Source organism: Festucalex cinctus, chromosome 1 (assembly GCF_051991245.1).
Source record: "Festucalex cinctus isolate MCC-2025b chromosome 1, RoL_Fcin_1.0, whole genome shotgun sequence".
Classification (NCBI taxonomy): Eukaryota; Metazoa; Chordata; class Actinopteri; order Syngnathiformes; family Syngnathidae; genus Festucalex; species Festucalex cinctus.
Window position 1 is genome coordinate 13,476,806 of NC_135411.1, and position 20,482 is coordinate 13,497,287.

Sequence of the window (20,482 nt, forward strand, 5' to 3'; positions counted from 1 at the left end):
ATTTGGGATGAAACTTAGCTATATTCTAATGCTAATTGCGGCAAAATGGAAACAGATAGAATTTATTTATTTTTTTTTTCCCTGATGAAAGAAGAGATGCTAATTTTTCTTTTGGTAGATTCCATGTTTTATAGCAATAGAATACAATACTCTGTGGGCCTTGCAAAAGCAGTCAAAATCCAGTAAAGGGGTTGTTTCAGTGAAAATGGCTGGGAGTGAATGAGTTAAGGAGGTGTAACACATTTTACTAAGCAACAGGTGCGCAAAAATAACTACATTATGACAGTCAAAGGAAAATTATTTGCATCTTCAACTGTGAAGCATAATGGGATGAGGTCATCTACTCACGATTGTCTGGTGACGTAAAAATGTGCTGAGTCACATTTTCAGCATTTTGATGTGTACATGCCAATTAAGGAAGTGGTAACATTCTTGTTGTCAAGCTAGAAATACAGTCCCAATATTGAGTTTGTGACCGCTAAAGACAAAAATATTACCGTTGGTTATACATGATGTACATGCATTAAAAAAATTGTGTGTGGATGCACATACTTGTACTACACGTTCCTAATTCCTTTTGGGTGATGTGTTCGACTACTAAACAAAAACATGCACAAGTATTCAACTTAAATCCAACCCAGGCAGTACACTAATGGAAATGAAGCATCTTTTTAAGTTCCCATTTGGATAAATGCTATATGAAGCTTTGTTTTTCCTCTAAACGTTTCATGGAAGATTTGAGGCAGCAAATTGTGGCCCAACCAGAACTTCTGCATACATGACGTCCCCTGATTGTCCGGTCAGATAAACACACGCCATCTTGTCATGCACGCCAATTTTCGACCAGCTTTCAGCTGTGCTGTACAGATAATAGCTTTTTGCTCTTTTTCGCTATATGGACCCCCCCGCCTGTTTATCTTCAGAAAAGTTAGAGAAGAAAACTGTCGAAAGTGAGACTGGAATTTTTACGAGCGGAGGACTGTGAGGAAGTAAAGAACTAGTCGCCGGAAGAAGTGACAACCTTGGAAGTCATCACCTTTTAAATGTAGAAACTCAAGTTTTCCAGCACCATCTCAGTTGTCTTGCTTGATACAATATGAGGAGAAGTCACTCGTCAAAATGTTTTAATGTCACTGAGGTAAGAAAAATGCAAAATTGTGTTAAAAATAACTAATATTTTAGTTGCCATTTGCCACTTTAATTTTTTATTATATATTTGTGCCATTTCTGTTACTTCTACTGTGTACTGTCTTTGTAATTGACATGTTGGAAATTGGACAAGTTTGGCCACCTGACACTCCCAAACAGTATGTACATATATGGTAGTAAAAAGTCTTTTGTCGTGATTCTGGAAAGGGAGAAAAAAAACAGACATTCAACTGGGCTCAAAAATTAAACTTTTAACAAAATTCAACTCAAAACAAGCGGCGAGTCGGACATACGCCGTTGTTGTATCGCTTGTTACGCTGCCATCTAGTGTTGTCAAAAGGGAGCACAACAGTTTTTGGTACCAACCATTTGTTCTGCTGCTGAATACTTTTTGGTGGGAAAAAAAAAAAAAAAAGAGAACCTGCTCTTTTGGTTGGTTTGGTGCTTGTTTTTTCACTGAACACAATATTGTATGGGTCTTGAAAGATCAGTCAAAATGCTCTAAAAGATGGGGAACTTCACTTTGAAAATGCTTATGGGTCCCAAGACAAAGACAAAAGTTCGGCAAAATCCACCCGTATTTATCCATCTCAGGAGGGTGGCCATTTTTATTATTTATTTTATTTTATTATTTTTTTACCACTCACACGCACATGCTCACTTCATGTAAGCCACATGGGGCCATTTTGTCACTTGTTGACTGAAAATGACATCACAGTGCCTAAGTCTGGTAATGACCAATCACGGCTTAACTTGCTCATGTCACATGACCAAACTCACAAATCAGGTTGATTTTGCTGCGTCAAAATAAATGCAATATTTGATTTGATTTGATTTTTTTTTGTTGAACATACAGCATAAACACACAGAGCGACAGCAGAAAAGAAAATTTTAACATAGAAGAAACATAAAATCAGTCAATAACAATCTGCATGTTCAAAAGGGAGTAGGAAGAAGTTGAAAACTTATCTAGTCCTACCCCTTATTCGTTATATCTTTTAACTTATTTAATTTATAATACAATAGGTTATATTTCAGTAAAAGAAAACATATGATCCTGTTCATATAGCGTATATACATAAAATTAATAGAAATAAACGATAATAATACATCCACATACTCACATATACAATATAAATCAGAATACCGTGTTTAGACTAGTGGGGGAACATCGAACAAAACCAAAATTTTTCTTTACAATATTGACTTCCCAGTTAAAAAAAATAAAAAAAATAAAAAAATTGAACTAAAATAAGTGGTGTGAGCATTTGAGCACTGTCCTCATGTTCTTTAGTAAGAATTTTTCACCAGACATTTTTGTTTCCTTAGAACACCCTCCCAACTTTTAAAATAACTTAAAATTTTACGTAAAATTAATGATCTTATCCTAAATAAACTTGGAGTCATCATTTGACTTTCTTTGCCTCCTGTTCTGTGCCTAAAACCCCCACTTTTACCTTTCAGCGCCAGTGGGGTTCTTCAGAGCAGGCTTCCTGTACCGAGCTCCTCCAAAAGTCGTACGTCAGATATGCCGTCAAGAGGCTCTTCTCGGGCACCCTGCAGCTACCCAGGCTGTCGTGCAGACCCTCCGTGCTGGACAGACGTGAAGCTGACCTTTCTGATCGCTCTTCTGGGTCTCCTGGGACCCTTTGGACTCTGACCAGTTGCATCTCCAAAGCTTTGTGAGTTTGCCGTTCTCTGTGTTGTCATGTCAGTCTTTCTCATAATACTCACAAAAAAAGTAGTCAGAATTCTTTTTCTGAGGAGCTTAATTTGACCGCACAGGTCCAACTGTTTAAGCATGAAAATTCACAACAGTTGTTTCATACATGCTCATATATTCTTTGTTAAAGTCCATGGAATGCAGACCGACCTGTCAGATAATATTGGTAGTCATAGCACTTCAGAGGATGTGCGTCAGTTTCATGCCATTAAACCATTCAGCGGCATCTATTTTTTTTTTTTTTTTTTTTTTTTTTTGTCTTCCCTTGAACTCTGCTGGCCAACAACTTTCTCTTTAAATGCTAAAACAGCAAAACTGACATTCCGCAGAACAGGAACACTTGGAGGAGGTTGGAATACTTGACACATGTATAGTGCCCAAAAAACCCCCCGCTGGCTTGTTTGCCTTACCCACACGCTGGGTAGCTGTGGATTTTGAGCAGATTGGGTTACTTTTAACGAGGTTGGGTTAACTATTCTTGGCTCAGTAGATTGGTTTGGGCGAGCTAAAGAGCTGAAGCTGGTTGCCAGTTTTGTTTTGTCCTGTAGTGTAACCCCGGGTTTTCACTGGATGCGGTTGCGGTGCGGTGCGTCTTGACTGCGTGCTCCGGACGGGTCAATTTTTTTGTCAATCCACACCGGCTCCGCACAGCTGCGGTCCGGCAGCTCCGTCGCCGCCCACTTCCCAACGTGTCTCGCGGGACCGCGCGCGCGCGATCATGTGGCATTTCACAACGAGAGGTGGACTTCTTTTGATTTAACTTTTTCTTCTTCTTCTGCTATGAGATTCCATGCAGCATCCTTTTTTTGGTTGTCCTTGTAAAGTATATTAATAACGAGAGTCGGGTCAGTGCGGGTCCACTCTTTATTTCTGTCTTCCCCGTCCGGCTGCCGCTCAGTACGGCAAGCGAGACGGGCACAACAAGCAATCGTGAACATCAAACTCACAATACATTACAGTCCTTATAAAAAGGATGTGCCGTGTCATATATTATTTTGTGGTTTTCCACCTCCAATATAAACCTCTCCTCGTCCATGTTCGCTGGTGTCTAAACCGTGAATGAGCACATGGCCCGGCGACGCCCACGTCACGTTTTGCTGAAAAACTTGCGAAATAGGAGCTGGCGAGTGTTTTATTCTGAAAGGTAACCGGAAATTTATTTTGAAACTGCCTCGGTCTTCCTGTCCCGCTCGATGTGTTTTGTGCTAGCTTGCCATTTGCCGGAGGCCTACCGCTGCGGCGTCCGGCAAAAATAGAAAATAGGTCTATCCTTGCGGCAGGCCGCAGCTGAGACGCAGTCGACACGCAACGCACCCGCAAGCGGTGTAAACTGCAACATTCGAATGAATGGAATCTAATTGCTTGCGTCGCCGGACCGCACCGCAACCGCACCGCAACCTCAACCGGTGAAAACCCGGGGTAGGCATGGCAGGTGGTCACCCATGAAAAACGGGTGGTTTGCATCAGGAAGGCATCCGGTGTAAGCACCGACTTCTGCAATTGACCTGCACTCGTGACACGCTGACAGGAGAAAGTTGCTTCTTCTTCTTCAAAAATGTTGGTAATGTTGGTTTCAGCCATAGCTCAAATAAATAATCCCGCTCTTTACGACAGCTGCACAGAAGTATAAAACTAAGAAGCTAGAAACAAGGCGAAATGACAGCTTCACAACACAATTGTACCTTTTGAGAAATACTTTCATGGCGTTTGTTTGCTCAATCCATTCCCCGGGTTTATTTGCTAAGCATATGGCAAAAATAAACATAATAAGCAAAATACTTTGTGGTGCAATTTCTAATTTTTGTCATTTGTAGTAAATTTAGTCGTAGCTGGATAATTTAGACCAGGGGTGTCAAACTCAGGTTAGCTCAGGGGCCGCATGGAGGAAAATATATTACCAAGTGGGCCGCATCAGTAAAATAATGTTATATAACTTAACTCATTTGTTCCCAATAACGCGTAAATACGTATTTTTAAAATGTTTTAAGTGTCCCAAAGACGTATTTCTACGTTTTTTTGTTTTTATGCTAGAGCAGACATAAGGCTTTGATGCAGCCTCTCAACTGCAAAGAACGGTTGCAGAAATGGTAGTTATTACACAAACGGCCAGCAGGTGGCAGCAGAGCACAGGAGATCAACCAGGGCCACCTAGAAAAAAAGCTCAATGACTTAAAATTTTAAATAGATTTGTGAAAACTGATTAAATTTAGCTCTTGCTGCAAAACGGAAACAGATAGGAACATACTTTATTTTCCTGATGAAAGAAGAGACTTTAATCTTTCTTTTGATAGATTCCATGCTTTTATAGCAATAGAACACAATATTCTGTGGGGGGCCTTGCAAAATCAGTCAAAATCTAGTAAAACAGCCGGGAGCGAACGGGATTGCTTCTGTGAAAATGGCTGGGAGTGAATGAGTTAAACACGATTCCTGTCATTTATACGCAGATTTTCGTGGACCAGCCCTAAATTACTGAGCTCAACTGTAATCATATTGTTCCGAAAAATAACACAAATGTAAATGGAACGCGGCAACATTTTGCCGGTACACCTTCCTGACGTGTTATATCCACCTGTTTTGCATATATATTGTTCCCAGAATGCATTGTGTGGCGCAGTTAATAACGTTAAAAGGAAGCTAATCCTTACTAGGAATTGAATTGTTTTCATATTTAACACGTTTGCCGGTCTATGATTAAAATTAATGATGATGATGATGATGATGATAATAATAATGATAAGAATTTAAAAAAAAAATGTAACTAAGTTGTGTATAAAATAATGACATCCAGGACGGCGATTCTCCGTACAAGTTGCATTGCTCATCTGAGGACTGTTTGTGAAATTACAAATTTATATGTTTTCATTGTGGCCGGCTGATTAATTAGTCCGACATTACAGTTTTTTATTTTTATTTTTTTTTAACTTTACAAAATCATCTCGCGGGCCGGATGAAACCCCTTTGCGGGCCTGATCCAGCCCGCAGGCTGTATGTTTGACACCCCTGATTTAGACCAGTAGGTCATCAACCTTTTTGAAACTGAATATTGTTTATTTGGACCCCGATTTAATGCGAAGGGCTACCAATTAGATCTTCGCTTCTGAAATTGAAAAATTGTAGAAAACACCTTTTTAATCATTACTGATTTTACGACTTAAAGACACTTCACAATAATGTAAACACAAATACGATTACACAACACTGCAAGTCAAATGGGACAAAAACAACAGCCATAGTAATATATCCATTTGGATAAATCTGTCCACATGTTTACATTTTCAAATAATCACTAAGTTCTACAATATTCTTAGATCACAATGTCACATCACTGGTGAGCTATTTATAAAACAAGCCCCATGTTGGTGACCCCTTATTAGGGAGGGTGGTCATTTTCTGAAACCAGTCACCAGTAATTGGTTTCTTCAATGGACAACAAAATGCTTTGAGGGGGAAAAATACGTAGAATATATTATATTCACAAATCGGGAAGAAGTCAGGTACCAAGAAATTTAAGCACGGAAGTACTCGAAGAAAATCAACTTCAAAGTATGACTGTGACTCTCTGCCTCTATATTTGGTCAGTTGCTTTGTTCTAAATATACAAATCCCACCATGGTCGTAACCCACTTGCATCCTTCCTTTGGGGGATTTTGGCAGCCAAAGGGATGCTTTCAGGTCTTCCAGATGTTCTGCATCAAGTGACACATAAACTAAGAACTATCAACCTCAGTGTACTAAGAAACTGTTGAAGGAAGAGAACTTAAATTTGTTCTGGGTTCTGGTAGGAATTTTCTATTCCATTCCAAGAACAAGGTCGCTTAGATTTGCACACCTAGGAAAAAAAAAAAAGTTGAACAATAATGGAAATAAGGAGGACAAAAGCCAGTTGTTTTATTTAGTGACTTATGAAAGAGAGCCCAAAACATTTCCAATTGTTTCATAGCAACTGTCAAACTGTGTGGGTCATATGACATTTTACAAGTTTGTTGTGTAACATTGAGCAACCAAATCCACTCTTTCGTTGTGCCTGGTGTTCCTTGGTGCCAGTCTTGCTGCTCACTGCTACATTGTGGTGCGGGGAAGAAATTATCTGATGGCAAATTACAGAAGTGCACATTGTTCTCCTTGCTTTTGTTATGACTTTCCGAGAAGCCAAACTCCAAATAAAATACGTAAATTGAATGTCAGTGGTTGACAGTGGCACTCCTGGTCATAATTCATCCCTTAGTGCAGTGATCCCCAACCAGTCCCATGATAAATTATAGTTTCACATGAAATTGCTCATCTTTGCTCAACTTTGCCAACAACAAAATAGTGACGCACAAAAATACATAAATAAATAAATAAATAAATGCGCTTCCAAAAGCCTGTAAAAGATACATTTTTAGCTCATTCAGTGCCAAAGACGTTTATATTCGTCAACTGGAATCCAACAGTTTAGTGCCACTGACGTATATAAGTACGTTTTTCAACAGTTAAGCGTGGAAGAGGGTCTCGTCCAGCTTGTCCGTGAAATTCAAACCGCAAATGACTGACCAATCCCTGTTGATGGTGCAGATTACGAGGGAGAGAAACACCAGCACATTGGAAATCGGACAAATTTAGGCGTTTCACATGCGTATGGTATGAACAGAAGTAGAAATTGTGTCGCAATGGTTAAAAAAACACGACGCAGTTCATGACGAATGGCCACCATGTAAAAAAAAAAAGCAACTGGCGTTCAAATCGTGACTTGTGAAGAGTCAGCGTCACTCACAACGCATTTCTTAATCATCTTCAGTGTTCCTTCACTTTTCGTGGGTGAAATGTTCCAAAGTTTCCGCAATGTATAGGTCGTTAAAATTTATTTATTTATTTTTGTTCTTCAATAACCACTAATACTGTCTGTCACCTTAATGAGCTCTGTGTAAACGAGCCTCGTTGAAGTTAATTGCCTTCAATTAACTTGTTTTTCTACTTTTCCTGCAGTGCACGTGCGAGGAGGAGGGCAGGGTGGGTTGAATGAGACGCATTAGTAACTGGGATCTGTTCGAAAAATAGCTCACCAGTGATGGGACACTGATGCTAAGAAGAAAAATGTCAGCATTTTTTTTTTTTTTAAAACATATTTCTTAATTTACGAAATATTCTATAATTTTTTTAAAAATGGAATGGATTGTGTCGAATAGATGGACCCCCCCCCAAAAAAATCTGCGATATTCAATTCACAATAAGTGAACCAGAGTTTGTTTTTTGTTTTTTTTGCTTTCTCCCAGAGTGGTAGGCAAATATCGATATTATCGATAACAAGTCGGTATCAATACTGGCACTAAAATATCGATCTAGTAGTTTACTCTCAGTTTGGCTCTTTTATGCACTTCTGTGGTTGGTCAAACAGATAACGGGCATATCACAGTAGTGCGTTTCGATCGTGTGCCATCACGTTACTTAGCATCTCTTTTTTTGTAGTAGATTGCATGAACACATACAGTATTTTTTTTGGTATGTTGTTTTACATTTTATATGTGTTATTGCATGATAATCTTTCACAACTTGTTTATTTAGGTTGAAAAATAAGTGATGAAGTTATTTTTTAGTCATTTTTAGTTATTTTTGTATTTGTAGTTTCTGAACAATATATGATAAAATATTTTTTTAAATTTATTTTCTATGATCACTTTGTGCACTTTGTTTAAGGGGATACTTTACTGATTTAGCCATTTTTGGCAGTCAAACATTAATATTTTGCCTATAATAAATTTGATATTTTAATTATTTTTTCACGTACAATTAGTAGCTTTAAAAAAAACATTTTGCAACTTGTTGTCGACTGAAAATGACATCACAGGGGTTCAGGTAACCAGTCACAGCTCAGCTTGTGAATGTCACATGACCAAACCTAGAAAACAGGTGAGTTGTGATTGGTTACCTGAGCCCTTGTGATGTCATTTTCAATCGACAATAAGTTGCAAAATGTGTTTTTAAAGGTACTAATTGTATGTAGAAAACTAATGAAAGTATCTAATTAATTGTAGACAAAAAAAATAACTTTTTATTGCTATAATGGGCTAAATAAGTCAAGTATCCCTTTAAGATCGTAAAAAAAAAATATATATATATATATTTTTTTTGTTATGGTTGGAATATTTCTGAGGAAAAACATTGCTAAAGTGTTTTCTATTTATTAATAAATTTTGTCCTTTAATAAAGGAAACAACGCAAAAACACCTCAAAATTGAAATTTAATAGTGAATAAGGAATTCAATGATGCAGCGACCTTACTTTTAAAAAAATAATTTTATCCTATAATTTTCAAAAAGTATTGGTATCGGCGATACTGTCCCCGTATTTACTTTACTGTATCGTCTTGAAACCAAAATTTCTCCCAGCTGTTGCCCATCAGTTGAGCCTTGTGTCAGATGTTTCAGCTCCTTAGGTGATTTCACTCGGTCGACACAAAAAGTGGATTTAGCTGTGAATGCGTAATCACATGAGGTTCCCTTGCTTGCTGGCTCCCCAGCAATAAACAAATGGCTTGGGTTGCGGGGTTTTGAAGATGATGTTGCCTCTGGTCACAGATAGAGAGCGCCATCGTGACAGCACCCATGCTCGCGAGCTGTTCTAGTCAGAGGAGCTTCATGTGACTCCTCTCGGTAATCTCGGAGCATGTGAAAGGCCGTCTCTGTGAAAACAGGCAATTCCCCGACAAATTGTACCATCCGGAGTCGGACGAAAATCCCGAGTATGCAAATTCAGTTGACATGACTTGACGAATCGAGCGGGCCAAGCAACAGCTGCATGTTTCCACTTAAAGAGGAAGTAGTTTTGTAGCGCAGTTGTCAAGTTGAAGAGCAAGAGTCTATTTTAGGATTGAAGGAAAGTGGGAGGCTGAGGGACAGAACGTGGAGGAGATCTGCCACGATCCTGCTCCCCTGCAAATCAGACGTCCATATTTAGTTGGAGAGAGGGGACGGCTTAGCTGTAATGTAAACAAAGCCTCAGAGTAGGAGGGAGGGAGTGCATCAACTGTTGATGCACCCGTGCTCGTTCAGGAAGGGACAAGGGAGACATCTCTTTGGATTCCATCTTCAGAGGCACTGGCTCGACCAAAATTTGGACCATGTTGGTTACGTCACCACACGTTCCGTTGATGTAAGAATCAGGGAAAAGTTCCTCATACTGAGAAAGAGTCTGATTGCTGACAATCATGAGTGATTTTCGCTCCGAGAGCTCTGAAGAAGAGCAGGTCGAAGTTCAGGGGTCTCATGGACAAAGAAGACTGCCGATCATTCAGCTCATACCGAGGACTAAGACAGGATCTTCGAGCGGATCACCCAAAAACTCTCCCAGGGTTTCCCCACGTGGCTCTCCTCGTAACTCCCCGATGCTCTTCCGAAAGATGATGATGGCCCGGAGCATCAACCTCCAGCGGCGCCGCTTCACCTTGGCACACACGCCCAGGTAGTCTTTTTTTGTCGGCATCAAAAACTATTTGGCAATGAGGGTTTTTGCAACTCACCTCCAAGCATACCATTGGCTAGTTTTTTGTTCTAACAAGTTGAAATTTCAACGGTTCCAAAGTATTTTATGTTTCTACCTTCTGCTGGTTTGTTCTGTAGGTTGTTGCAGGGCTCCGTTGTGTTGGGAGTCTCTTCCCAGCTGCTCTTGTTGATTTATTTTTGGCTACCGGATTATCAAGTCCTGTGGTGCCTGAGGAATTCACACTTTTGTCGTACTTTTAACGCGCACCGTCACAGGACGGTGAAATCCACATAATCAAATGATTTGCATTTGCTTTTGCACATTTGTGTTGTATCTGGTTCTACCTATTTGACATTTGACTTCATTGTGTGTTTGCACCAGCTGTCAGTTTTAGTGCTTAATTTCCTTGAGGTGTGAATGTTTTTCCGAAGCTTTGTCTACTTGACTGGGCTCACCTTTGTGAACACGCGACATCCCTGCTGTCGCTGGGTCAGCTCAGCTGTTTGTTGTTCCACTCTGTTGGGCAAATACTTTGTATACGTCAGACGCACAGCGTCCACGTGGCTGGAAAACAAACCTCCACTATGGAGCCTGGTATTTACTTTGTTTTCATTAGATGTGGCAAAAGTACTCACACTCTTGACTTAAAGTAGCACTATAAGGAACTTTTTAACCTTAATAAAATGTTTTCATGACTGTTCTGATGAAACATCGACTTAAAAACTAGTTGATCTGTACCTTTGCCATGGCGTGAGGGGATCTGTATCATTTTTACTGGCACTAAGCAATGTTGAGGAGGATGTTAAGAACACTGCCACACAAAAAAAAAATACAAATGTGCTGACTGCTTTATGGCGTACGTCACTTCCCCCTTTCCCCATTTGTTACAAAGACGGAAATCAATTTGAATTTTGACACACGATTACTGCGTTCCTGGCAGAAGCTGCAAAACAACTGGAAAGTTTTGTCTGAGGAGACAAGATAAAAGGACAGTCAAGGATCAAAATTGGCGTGAGCTAAAAAACAAAAAACAAAAAAAACAAAACGGCGCAGCACGCTTGTCATCATGGGAAATGTGGTCTTCCTTCAGACTAGGGCTGCACAATATATCGAAAAAATATCTATCGCGATATTGGCCCTTACAATATGCATATCGCAAAGGCACGCAATAAGTTTTATATGGAATTTTATGCTTTTTATATGAATTTGACCAGTCATATGCTAACTAAAATGCGCATCGCATTTCAATATTTGAAAATTATCAAGACATAATTACAATTCATTAACTAAGATTACATGAAGGTTGCTTATTTTGCCCCATGAATTATTATTTTTCTTTCATTAGGTAATAAAAATGTAATTTCTTTAGGTAAATGTTAAATATCGCAATAATATCGATATCGCTATGTTCAGGAAGTACATCGCATATCGCATGTTTTTCCAATATCGTGCTGCCCTACTTCAGACATAACATTACCGCTTTTGTCCGTATGGCGCCGCCATAATCAACTTTAACTGAAAGTGCTTTTTAGGCTGTCACAAGACACGATGATGCATTTGCGGGAATCATTCTTGTAGCCGATAATTATATAACAAAAAAACAATTCTCGTAGCAGACCACAGGGAATATCTTGGTTCTCTGAATATTCAAACATCAGCAATAAGAGTGAATAGATGCCAGGAAAATGAATACTCAAGTAAAGTACAGATAACGTAAAAAATAAAATAAAATCTGAGTACTGTAGTGTTTGTACTTCGCTTCTACTCGCCGCTGGTTTTCATATGATCTTATCTTGGGCGTTATTTGGTGTGGACACTCAGAACACAGCTGTGTTGGCTGTCGGCAAACTCTCAAGCGTTAACTCGGCTTTTATGAGCCCCGGTTGAGGCTTTGAATGCAGATTAAACATTCGCTGGGTCAACACTATTAATGCAAGAGTCATGTGATCACTTGGTTCCTAATTGAGCGCCACCGCTTGATGTTCTGTAATAAAACCAGACAGTTTTTTTTTTTTTTTTTTTTTTTTTTTTAATGAAATAGTCTATTTATTTAAAAGAAGCTGTGCCTTTTCACCAAATGTGTTAAGGCGCCTTTAGAAAGCCTTCAAGAAAATGTACACATCTCCTCCCTCTTTGTCAATGATTACCCTTCTACAAAAGAAAAAAGAAAAATTAAAAGCTGTGACGAAGGCCTACTGCTGTAAAACACTTCCTTATTTTATTAGTATGTAGTAAAATAAACCAGAGCCTCCGAGAAAGCTCAAATTCACTTCTCGTGAAAGTGAAGGCATCTCTCGATTGGCATTTATTGCAAATCTGCAGCCAAGCATCTTCCTAGATTTTAGTATCCACAGAAAATCAAAATATTACACAGATAAAAGTGGAACAAAATTTCAAGGTTGACTCTGGAAATGTTACATCAAGCCACAGCGTTTAAATTGACCGGTTCTGCAAAGTAGTCATCCCGCAAGAGCATGTGGAGTGTCTCTTAACGTCACAGCTGAATTGAGGGAGAAAAGTTATTGCAGGATGGCTGGCAAGGAGGATAAATTAAACAAAGAGACGATCCAGCGGAAAATGAATGTCGCAGAGATCACAATTTTAGACCAGACCCGCCGCTTTATTTTCACTCAATGTCCAAGTTGATTAAAACCGTTTTTCCACTCCAGAGAACCCATCAAATGGTCTTTCTCATGAAAATGTTTCACTTTTTTTTTTTTTTTTTTTTTACCCTCCCAGACATTGTTTTTCTCTTAAATGATGTGTTCCAAACTCTCCTTTTAACTCTTTAGTCAGGGTGCAGTCCACTGAAAATTGTCTCTATTTGGAGCAATGACAAGTTGCATTATAACAAAAACATTTTATTTAGCATCAGAATTTGAACTATATGTTGATAGTCATTACCATTTTCCGTCACTATGTTTCAGATTTTTACATTTATATATCTAGAACAGGGGTCTGCAACCTGCGTCTCTGGAGTCACATGTGGCTATTTGGGCCCTCTCTTGTGGCTCCCGTGGATCTCTTAAAAAAAATAAAAAATAAAAAAATAAAAAAAATTATAGAAATTCGTATTTTTTTTTTTTTTTACATATTTACTTGTATTTTTAGATAAAATATTGATTTAGATAAGAAAAAATGAATTAAATATTAAAAAAATGTTTAAGTTGTCAGGAAGATGATTAGATAAAAATACTGATTTAGATTTAAAAAAAATAAAAATGAATAATTAAATATTCAAAAAGATGTCAGTCCAAATATTTAAGTTGTCAGTAAGATGAAAAAGTTTTTTTTTTTTTTTTTTTTTTTTTAAATTACCTAAAAATATCCAAAAATTGATCATTAAATGTCCAAAAAGGAAGAGGAACAGCAGAAATTTAATTTACCATAAATATTGCATGAAATTGCCAAAAATGTCAATTGAATAAAAAAGGCAGAAAACAAAATATTCAAAAAGTAACCTAAAATGTCCAAAACCAAAGGCAGAAAATTACCATAAAATATTTTCCGAATTATCAAAAGTCAGAAAATGTATTAAAAAAAAAAAAGGTAGAAAAGAAAAAGTTCAAAAAGTAACTATAAAAATTTCAAAAACAAAAGAAATAATGGAAATTACCATAAAATGTCCACAAAAATGCCAGAACTTTGCATGCAAAAATGTCAAGAAAAAAAGTAAAAAATATCCCCAAAATGTCCAAAAAAAGGGAAGTAGAGGCAGGAAATGACCAAATGTCCATAAAATTGCCAAAAATGTCAGAAATTTTAGAGAAATGCGGAAGTCTAAAAATGAATGAAAAATTATATGCACAAAAAAAATCCAAAGACGAAAAAGGTAGAAAAAAATGAATGTCAATGTATTGGATGCTGCATATTTTTTTTGTGTTGTGGTGCAGCTCTAATGAGCTCTTGGGTGCCTCAGTACTCGGTACATTATTAAACCGACACTAACACACTCTTCCCTTCATCACAATCTCCAGAACATTTTTGGTTATTTATTTGGCTTAAAATGGCTCTTTTGACAGGAAAGGTTGCTGACCCCTGATCTAGACACTGATGGGGCAAAAATAAATCCATTTCATCAGAAATTGGACCGAGCCGCTAATTCGGTTATTAATTTGACCAAACCTTTTGTGTTGTTTCAGTTTTTCATTTTTTTTTCCTGTGCAAAACAACCCCAATTTTATAACCCATTTAATTCACTGTATCAAAACAACCCCAATTGTTTTGTTACAGTGTATAAAGGTCTTCCTACGATGAACTCCAAATCTTAATGTTATTGTTATTCAGCTTGTAGCCCTTTAAAGCAAGATCAAAAGACAACGCTCCTGATTTCATTGACGTTGACAATTAATTCAATCACTATAATTCATAGTCTAATGCAGTGGTGTCCAAACTATGGCCCGGGGGCCATTTGCGGCCCTCCGTCCATTTTTCAGTGGCCCGCGACATGTGCTAAAAATGGCATTTTGACTCAGTTCAAATATTATTAACAAAACGAAAATGTTTGGAGATGGTCAAAGTAAGAAGGGAGGGTATCGAAAAACAGGTGCCATTAAAGTTTTTTTTTTAGTTCACTATAACTAATGAAAAAAATAAAATTCAAAAAACAATATTGTTACCGAACTAAAATAAAAACGAAAATGCTTTATAAAAAACGAAAACTAACTGAAACTACATTTTATGTTTACAAAACAAACTATAATTATAGCAAACATGCCCTTCGTTTTAGTCTTTGGTAATTAATTTAACGCATGAGCCTTTGGGGATGATTTTAAATGTGATTTTTAGTAGATTTATTTTGATATAAACCGGAATTAATGACGTTTGAAAGTATGTCACACAGAAGTGACGTCATCTAGCAGCAGCCAATAGAAAAGCACCAAAAGATGACGTTGCTCCCATGGTGTTTTTTTAAATACAGTATTGCGCACAAGTAATACACTTAAAAAAAAACAACTAATACTAATACTGAAACTAACAAACTAAACTAAAACTAAGCATTTTTTAATGAGCTAAACAAATAGAACACAGAACAGAACCACCCTGAAAACTAATAAAAACTAACTAAAATGAACAATTCCAAAACTATAATAACCCTAACTGCCATATTACAAATAAATTGGTTTATATACTGTAGCATTTTTCTAAATATGCAAAAGCACAAATAAATTATTTGTACAATTTTTAGGACTAAACAATTTCTCTTCATAACATTATGTGGCCCTTGCGTCCTTCTGATTTTCTTTATGTGGCCCTCAAATGAAAAAGTTTGGACACCCCTGGTCTAATGGCTCAATTGGCTGCCTGAATTTTCAAAAGTGTTGACAATACTTGATGTAAAATTGTATTAAATCTGCACCTCAACTTTGCAGTTGCAGTTGCACATGATGCACATGCCAGAAACCGTCACTGCACAGGACGTATCCAAACTCACACTGAGAGGTCCAAGGGTCTTTTTTATTTTATTTTTTTTTTTTTTTATTTTTTTTCTCTATGCTAGATTGATAATTCCCAATTAATAGCCCCAAAATAAGCTTAGCACATGTTAATGTTTTTTATTTAATTTTATGTGGTGTGAAGATTTTGCGATTCTGCATGGCGCATTTGGAAAAGTTATTTTAACAGAAAATCGAATCCAGTGGGTTGAGAGCGATTTGCCAGCAAAAGGCAACACACACTGTTGAGTAGTTGTGTATTTTGGCTGACATTGTTTTCGCAATGTCGCCGGTTTTGTTGACTGCAGTCACCCTCGCTAATGTCCCGTGCTTTACTTGCTACAAAACATGTATTGTGGTTGCATGTTCATGTATTTGTTTGACTGAAGGGGGGTATTGTGCTGTCCAATCGGAGCATATGATTGCATGGGAGGAGAGTTCAATATTAAAGAGGACTGAAACAACTTTATAAAAAAAAAAAAAAAAGTCCACACAGATGCAATATTGAAGTATTGATTGACCAGTGCGCTGTTATTACTGCTGGCTTGGAGGCAGGTTGCTCACACGAAAAGTGAAAAGCCTACTGGAACATGCTCACTTTTTTTCAGTTACATTTTGCAGTACCGCTCAACTTTTCTCTACCCTCTCTGTCCCGTGTCTCTCATTGGGACTTCCTTGTACTGCCTTTCTCAATTGGTCTGCCCCCCCCCCCCCCCCCCCCCCACCTCTCCTCGCCCAACTGCAGCTTCTCTCTCTGTCTCTCATACTCGGGGGAGATAGTGTTGTTTGTTGTTGGAAGCGCAAGTTCGATCCCACCACTCTCAAGAGAGAATAGAAGAGGGAGCAGACGTCTGTTGCTGACAAGGAAGACGTGGGACGGTCCACTCCAAGGGCGCATCTGATGGGAGCATAAATGCTCTTTCCAGCTCTTTTTTTTTTTTTTTTTTTACTCGACACAACCTGTTGGTGTAAGGCAACTCTTTGATCAAATGATCACGTCTGTATCAAGGTTATCGGAGAGCATTTGTGAAGACAGAAAGTTTCACGAAGGAAATCCATTTGGTAGCTTTTCTGCTCATTCGGAAGATCTCGGTCTTGGAGTCAAACAGACCTAAAAATCAGATGAGTCATCAGCTGAAAAATAGTGTGAACTGAAGAATTCAGTCCGCTCGAATACCGACGATTGATCATTTTCATTGGTTTCACATTTTGTTTCGGTTTGACCCGTGAACTTTCTCCGGGATGAGCCGCTAAAAAGCTCAGCGATCGAGAGGTCCCGACCAGCCAACAATCTTTGCCTTTTTAGGCATTTACTGAACATGTCTGCTGCCTACCTTTCCGTGAAAACAAGTGGACTTGAACATAATGCCGGACTCGGGAGTTGGATCATAAATTGAATTTCCACCTTGATGCATTCTGATCCCGCTGATTCTGCATGGAGTTGGAAGCAAAGCGCTTCCAGCAACCTTAGGAAATACCGAGAGGGGCTCGCAAGGCCTGAGTTCATGTAGCAATCGGCTCAAATCCTGACGGAGTTTACCAGCGTACTTTTTGCTCTTTTTGTCTCCCACAATCTGGCAAAGACTTGGTTTCTCGGGCACATTCGTCGATTTGTGTTTCAACTCGCAGTTTTTTTCCAACGTGGCAACAAAATGATGAACAAAGACTCTCGCTTCCAACGGAAGACGCATGGCAACTTTTCAACCCGCAGGCACTCGTGCATTGGGTATGTATCGATTCTCGGTTGGCAGTTTTGCGATTACTGATGCAGTCACGCCAGCAGTGTTATGTATATTATTTCCGATGTTATGCTGACAAAGGTTTTGGTATCTGGATCTTAATGTTCGTTCAACTCTACAGCGACCTTGAGGTTCCGCCAATACCAAACCTTGAACTATTGCGCACCATCCCTAACGCCGTCCGTGTCTGCCAACGATTGGTTGGTACTGTGGGGGAAGTTGTTGGTGGCTGCTGTGATGGCATCGAAGGCCTGGGGCGGGGGGGGGCGGGACGGGCAACGCGGATCAATGTCGCTGTCCGCTGATGTTCCTCCTTGGGGTCTATGGACAAGAGCCAAGCTTGATGTCCGTTAGGCACGATATGATGATCATCATGTGGTCAAGGACAGTTTGGATCTCATTAGAGGACTAACCAAGTACTACCCCAGTTCAGTTTTCAATCTTGGCCTATTGTAGATTCAGAGCATGAAATGACTTAACTTATTCTGTGCCATTGACGGCTGTAGACGTCAAAGGCACGGAATGAGTTAAACAGCCATAATATCTCGACAAATCTCAACTTGTGAGTCTATGTAATGTACAAAATATAAGTCTCTCTCTTAACACGCTGACGTTCAGACATGGAAACCATCTAAGAACTGTTTGCAGAGCGCTTGCAGCCTTGTAAGTGGTCTGCAAACCTTTCTGCACTCTGGGCATAAGGCATGTGCTCCAGAGTGTCATAAAATCTCCTCCAGCCTGTTGGAATCATATGAGAAGATCAAAGCATGAGATTGCAAGCCGCAGTCAGAAGTAAGCATAGCAAACCTTTTATTCTCTTAGGTAATAAGAAGTAAGATTTGAACATTCAGACGTTAACCCCACTTCCTGGTTGGAACAAAAATATCCTTCACTGGAATTACGAGACATCATACAGTATATATTTAGAAAGTGAGAGAAATGATTTTCTGAGTCCCAGAAATAGTTTTTGACTTATAAAGAAAGCAACAGACTATAATTTTATGGTTCTTTAGTGGTTGTGGTAATAGGCAGAATATCATGGTCAAAATTGTGGTTGGAAACATGATTGACTTATGAAATCCATCCATCCATTTTCTTAGCTGCTTTTCTTCATAAGGCTCGCTGGGGTGCTGGAGCCTATCCCAGCTGGTTTCAGGCAGTAGGTGGGGTACACCCTGAACTGGTTGCCAGCCAATCCAGGGTCTTATGAAATGTATGAGTAAAATAAGTCAGTGATGAGACGCACTAGGGGTGTGAATTGCCTCGTACCTGACGATTCGCTCCGTATCACGATTCATAGGTCACGATTCGATTCGATACCGATTAATCCCGATATGAATTTCGATTATTACGATTTTTTTTACTCAATTTAGAAAATACCGTTCAGTAAACTTGTACATGTACACTTCAAGATTTGTATGAAAATTTATTATTTATTGATCTCAAACTTCAGTGTCATAACTGTGAGCCACTGTATTTAACAAACAGGTTGTAACCTTTTTCATGTTAGAAAAGCATTGAAATAAAATATTAAGGCTTAATGTTTCATTAATATCACATTCTTCCATGCTTAAGGTGTGAAAGTTAGACGTTTTGTTGAATATTTTTTCATCAAAAATGGATGTTAACTCTTTTACTGCCACACGTTATAAAAAAAAAAAAAAAAAAAAACTTTAATACGTCATCCTTGAAAACGTTCTACTTCATCAGATTTCGTCATTTTGCATTGTAATTTCATACACCAGCAGCCCATTGAAAAGAGATACAATGCTGCCATCTGCTGGCCATAGCCAATGAGTGTTTTTGATTCCGCAACCCATTGACCAGGCAGCACTGCACTTACGCGTTACACTGCCCATTGATAAGGGAAAAAAAAATGTAGTTGATGTCATTTACCGTTTATGGCGGCATATATTGTGATTTAACTAATCGTGATTAAACGTTTTTGGCAGTCAAAGAGTTAAAAAATCGATTCGGCTGCCTATTGAATCGATTCGAGAATTGCGTGCTGTAGTATCGCGATATATTGCCGAATCGAATTTTTTTTTTTTTTTTTTTTTTTTTAACACCCCTAGTCAGCACCAATGGAAGGTCCAAGCGTCTATTACTGACGAACTCCCATTTTTACTGGTGGACTGACAACTGATGGTAACTTTGAAACACGGAAGCAATTTTTGTCTAGGCGAAGTAATAGTAAAATAATTTTGCGTCAAAATTTAATTTAGTGATGACGCAGCACGATTAAAATAACAGTGACGGACTGGGGGGAGGTATGAGATAACAACGCACTTCCGAGTCTGCTGCATGCGAATACCGGAAGTTCACTTCTGGGATTTTGGCCGAGTCCTTTTATAGAAACTCTCTAAAATAATCTTGTGGGTCAAGTTGATGTCAAATATCTCAACTTTGCTTTCGTTTCTACCGATGTCGTTTCCTCGCAAGGCTTCGCTGAGCCATTTGGGTGTTGGCAAAGTTTAGCCAGCTTTTGAATATTGGTGTCAGTAGTTTTGTTGATAGTCTGGTAACCCTTTCCAGTCTTGTGCACATCTGCTTCATACACGTGTTAAGATCAGGAATTCTGGCGGATTGGCCAGGGCTTCTGTGGGAAGGCAGAATTTTGTCTGATTTTTAAGAAATCAAATGTACAAGTTTTATTGTGGATTATTTTATTTTTTTTAATGCAGTAAAGTTAACAGGTGTCTCTAAATGAGTTGTGAAAATTGGTTATGTACATCACAAAGAAGCGTTTTGTGCTCCATATTACAACAGAGATGGCTGTATTCGGAAATGTACCAAGAGTACCAGGACACGATTCATTCGTGACTCTCACACGCTGTCCGTCCGTCCGTCTGTCTGTCTGTCTGTCTGTCTCTCTTAACCCTCTCGCTTTCTTTTTTGTCTTTATCTCTTTTTTCTTTCTTTCATTCGTTCATCTGTTTGTTCTTTATTTTTTTTCTTTCTTTCTTTCTTTCTTT

The 20,482-nt window shown here is 38.6% G+C and overlaps 1 protein-coding gene across 5 annotated transcripts in view; it reads left to right on the forward strand.

Annotated features, from left to right (window-relative positions):
* Positions 1-735: 735 nt before the first annotated feature.
* Positions 736-20,482, forward strand: part of LOC144016629 (3',5'-cyclic-AMP phosphodiesterase 4C-like) — a 68,891-nt gene continuing 49,144 nt past the window's right edge. For 2 of the 5 annotated variants that reach the window (XM_077517971.1, XM_077517984.1), the window contains exons 1-3: positions 736-799; positions 924-1,138; positions 2,614-2,831. In XM_077517971.1, the coding sequence (XP_077374097.1) occupies positions 1,097-1,138; positions 2,614-2,831 (260 nt within the window). In that variant the 5' untranslated portion in view covers positions 736-799; positions 924-1,096. Of the gene's footprint in view, positions 800-923; positions 1,139-2,613; positions 2,832-9,930; positions 10,313-16,541; positions 17,495-20,482 lie in introns of those variants that run through there. The other 3 variants (XM_077517978.1, XM_077517987.1, XM_077517995.1) reach the window with 2 other exon arrangements.